This window comes from Sebastes fasciatus, chromosome 1, assembly GCF_043250625.1.
Source record: "Sebastes fasciatus isolate fSebFas1 chromosome 1, fSebFas1.pri, whole genome shotgun sequence".
Lineage (NCBI taxonomy): Eukaryota > Metazoa > Chordata > Actinopteri > Perciformes > Sebastidae > Sebastes > Sebastes fasciatus.
Window position 1 is genome coordinate 41,129,181 of NC_133795.1, and position 4,155 is coordinate 41,133,335.

Genomic DNA, 4,155 nt, shown 5'->3' on the forward strand with positions numbered 1-4,155 from the left:
GCATCCACGTTTCCCTAACTTGCGTCTTGCTTCTTAGTCCCTCCCACCAGGGAAGCATGGAGAGACGCGAGGAAACCATGCGAGGACAGAGGAAACGAGGAAATATGTTTTAAGAGAAATGAGATGTAGTTTACTCTGAAACGTCCTGATCACAGCTGGATCAGCTGTCAGTCAGCTTTAACAGCTGTTTATGTCTGAACTGATCTAATACTAATAAAGACACACAGTTATTATCAGTGGCAGAGCAGCAGTGGTTCTCTCTGTAGCCTGTTACTTGTTTAACAAACACCTGCACATGAATAACAGCTGCAGTCTGTATTTCTACTGTGGACTGAGTCCTGCTTAGAGACACAGGAACCATCTCTACTGGCACATTGACTTTATATTATTTATTCATTATTTGTGACTGTATTTATTGATATTCTGATTGTGAATTCATTATTTAATAACCCAGAATAGTATTGTTGTGTCTTTTGAACACTGGAAATTATGTAATAGGCTGAATGTTTCAGGGAAAATGTAAATGATGTAACTCATATCAAACCCGATGTTCAGGAATTATCAGCGTCATGTGACTGAATGGAAATGAGGATAAATGATGTAAAAGATGTTTGTTGCTGACAGACAGACTCTCCTTTTCTCTCTGACTTTAACTACCCCCCCCCCCACACACACACACTTTACGCTGTGGGATGCCAATATTATTAGAGCTATTGGCTATACCCATTATCATAGTTTTTAAGTGCCATTTTGCAACATTTTGTGATATGTTTTCCAAGTGGTAGAAATGTTTTTTTCATTTGCTTGTGATTTCTTAACAATTCCTAACATGTTGGTATGATGCTGTATATGGTATAGTACTGGTATGACCTCACCACAAGTTATCAGGCTACAATACACACACAATAAACTCAACTGTACATTTTAAAAAATGTTACTGTGACACTTTTAAATTGAATTCAAAGTACGGCAGTCACTATAAACACACTATTGAACACTACAGATGCTCTAATGGTCATATTAGTGAGACTATTAGTGACAGTGTTCGCTGTGTAATAAGCCTACAAACAACTGGGTTAAAGTTTCTGGCTCAAAGTTTTGTTTTGATTTCCAGAGCCTATCCTCCATGTTCCTGAATATTCAGCAGCTGTCCCTGCGTGGGCGGGGACAATGGGGCTATAAATGACCACAGTATCCAGTAAAGGTGTGTTCTCGCCACAAACTGGAACTCATGAGTAAGATCAACCTGTGACTGGAACACAGAACAAACTACATCACAGTAAGTTATTCTGTTTTCTTTAGAAAAGTGTAGCCTATATGCAGTAATGGGATATTAGACTGCTGTCACATTAGAGTATTTTCAAAAAGCCAGCAGTTGCATGTAGCCTACCTTTTTTTTTTACTAAACTGTAGGTTAAATTTAAATGTATTTCGTGTCATATTTTATATCATGTATAAATCCATGACAGGTCAGTTTCTAATGTTGCTGCAAATCTCACTTAATATGTGACCTGGTCTAATGGCTGCAGCGTTCCTAGAACCCAGAGTGATGTCTTAGATTACTTTTTTAGTCCAACAATTTAAATAGCCAAAGGTATTGCATTTACAGGGATTATGTAAAAAACAATTGGTATATCTGCACATCTGACACCATCTAATGTTGTCCATTTTTTAACAGGTCTACACACCTACAGCCCGCTGTTGCATCTCAATCATTGGAAATGGAAAGCATGCAGGAGTTGATCCCCTTCGCCAAAGAGATGCTGAGTCAGAAACCCAGCCGTGGTTTGCTGAAGGTCTACCTGGTGGGTTCGGTGTTTGCCGTGTTGGGGACGGTCATTGGCTTTGTTGAGACCGTGTGTCACCCTTTCTCCTCTGGTGAACCCATGGACGCTGAGATGGATTTCGCGTTGGTCCGGGCACAGAGAACTGTTGAGGCTGAGATACAACGCGATGTGGGCCAGGAGGAGGAGGAGGAGCTGGCTCATGAACATGGGGCCACTATACAGAGCATGAACCTCCACAAGACCCATAGACTCAGCCAACGGAGCATGGCCAACCGGCTGCACGCTTCCTAAAGCCAAAAGGGGTCAGCCCCCGAGTGACTTGAGATATGCCACACCACTGAATTGTGCAACACGTACATAATCAAAAGCTTTATAGACAGAAGTGTGAGCTGCCTGCCATTCTGTGCTGCTTATTAACGATGTGTCAAAGTATGCCTTTATGCGTTGGACACACATGAAAGATCCCGAAGGCCCCAGTGGCAGCCTACATGGAAGAGCTGAGACTTTTTGACAGGCCCACCTACCATCCTAAGGTCGTGGAAATCATGTCAGTAATGCAGTATGCGGTATAAAGGAAGTGTACATTAACTCAGTTAAACCAATGGTTTTGTGGTTCCTCAGGGATCCTCCGATTGGATCCCCTGGATCCCCAGCAAACGTAGGAATTTTTGCTGCTGGAACAAAAAGTTTGGTTTCTGAAAGGAAAAGGAGAACAGCAGACGGACAAAAGTGCTTTCTACAAGGTCCATTTTGTTCATATTTTACGATCAAAAGTTAGGACTTGAGGAGATTGAAGGCGGTTATGATGACAGCAGGGTGTTGAGAGTCTGCCTGCCTGGCTGCGGTAAACTGCCATGTAGCACCACCTGTTGTCTGGTGGATGCATCTGATCCGACCAATCCACCCACTTACTGTGTTCAATGAGAGGACTGTTTGTTGTAATGATGCTATGTGTAAATACTGTAAATAATACAATCTTTTTCATACCAATAAAGTTCATTTTATTTATAACTTTCTCTCTGGTTTGACTCCCTCAATTGTTTACTGCACATTTTATTGGCCGATATGTCCAGATTAAGCACAGATGGATTTATGCATGAAAAAATAAGCTGTTTCTGTGGCTGACTGCAGGTTTTGTAGGGTCACAGCACGGTCCGCCTTAGTCACCGACAGACCCAACAGCAAGGTTCACTGAGATAGCACAGCAACAATGGGACGATGCTGGCTGACACGTGCACACACACGAGTGGGAGGCCAGTGATAACCCTGAGTCAACATGATACTCTTTGGTCTAAGAATAGATTGAGTGATGGCCTACGTGAGGGCTGAAATGGATGACCCTTAAACCTATGAGCACAGTTGACCTAAACTGACTGTCACCCCCCCCCCCATACAGTTGTATGTGACTGTCTGTGAATCAGCACATCCTTCAAAGCAGTGATATGATATTAAACCGTGACCTCTAGCTGATCGACATAGAACCAGATAAGATGATAACATTTCCAGATTTGTGTTCCTGCGCGCACACACATACACACACACACAAACATGCACGTACACACACGTGCGTACACATGCACACTCGGTGACAATGGGGCCGATATATTCAATTAAATCCTATGTTTATATATTTACATACAGACTTTATTCTAGAAATCTCAGATGTTTTTTCCCTCAATGTGGCCCTAATACTCCGTAGAACATCTGCTCTTTGGCCCTCACTGCATTAGACTTACATACTATATACTTAGACTATAAACTGTGTTACCTTCATCACAATGCTCAAATGTTTTGTGGCTCCAGACAGATTTTTTATTTAATTTATTTCTTGGCCTAAAATGGCTCTTTTGATAGTAAAGGTTGCTGACCCCTGACCTCGGATGTCTCCCCTTAACTGAACATTAAAGATGCATTCTTGTTCTTTTTGCAAAAACATATACTGTACATTTATAGTTGTTTATAGTTTATATATATATATATGTATATATATGTACATATATATATATATATGTACATATGTACATATATATATATATATGTACATATATATGTTTTGCTTTTTTCGCCATGCTATGGATGTAGCTTGATGGATGTCAGTGTCGGTCTCAGTTGGTCAATAGCTGGTTGGATGGATCTTGTGCCCAGAGGATGAATCTTACTGACTCTGGTACCCTGAATCTTTCTCTATAGGGCCACCAGCGGTTCAAACCTTTTATTTTGTCAGTGCAACATTTCAACATCTATTTGATCGATTACAGTTGAGAGTGACTTTATAACAATAAAGCGATAATATTGGAGCAACTGGGAGCTCCAGAAAGTTGATTGGTTGTGTAAAAATTAAGCAAAATGAGTATCGTAAACGCATGTT

General features: G+C 41.0%; 1 protein-coding gene across 1 annotated transcript; it reads left to right on the forward strand.

Annotated features, from left to right (window-relative positions):
- The first annotated feature begins 1,135 nt into the window (after window positions 1-1,135).
- Window positions 1,136-2,798, forward strand: LOC141775262 (G0/G1 switch protein 2-like). The gene is made up of 2 exons (XM_074648435.1): window positions 1,136-1,279; window positions 1,679-2,798. The coding sequence occupies exon 2, from the start codon at window positions 1,722-1,724 to the stop codon at window positions 2,076-2,078; it is 357 nt and encodes a 118-aa protein (XP_074504536.1). The 5' UTR covers window positions 1,136-1,279; window positions 1,679-1,721; the 3' UTR covers window positions 2,079-2,798.
- The last annotated feature ends 1,357 nt before the right edge of the window (window positions 2,799-4,155 follow it).

Coding starts and splice junctions, on each gene's coding strand:
- LOC141775262 (XM_074648435.1), top strand. CDS start 1,722: ATGGAAAGCATGCAGGAGTTGATCCCCTTCGCCAAAGAGATGCTGAGT.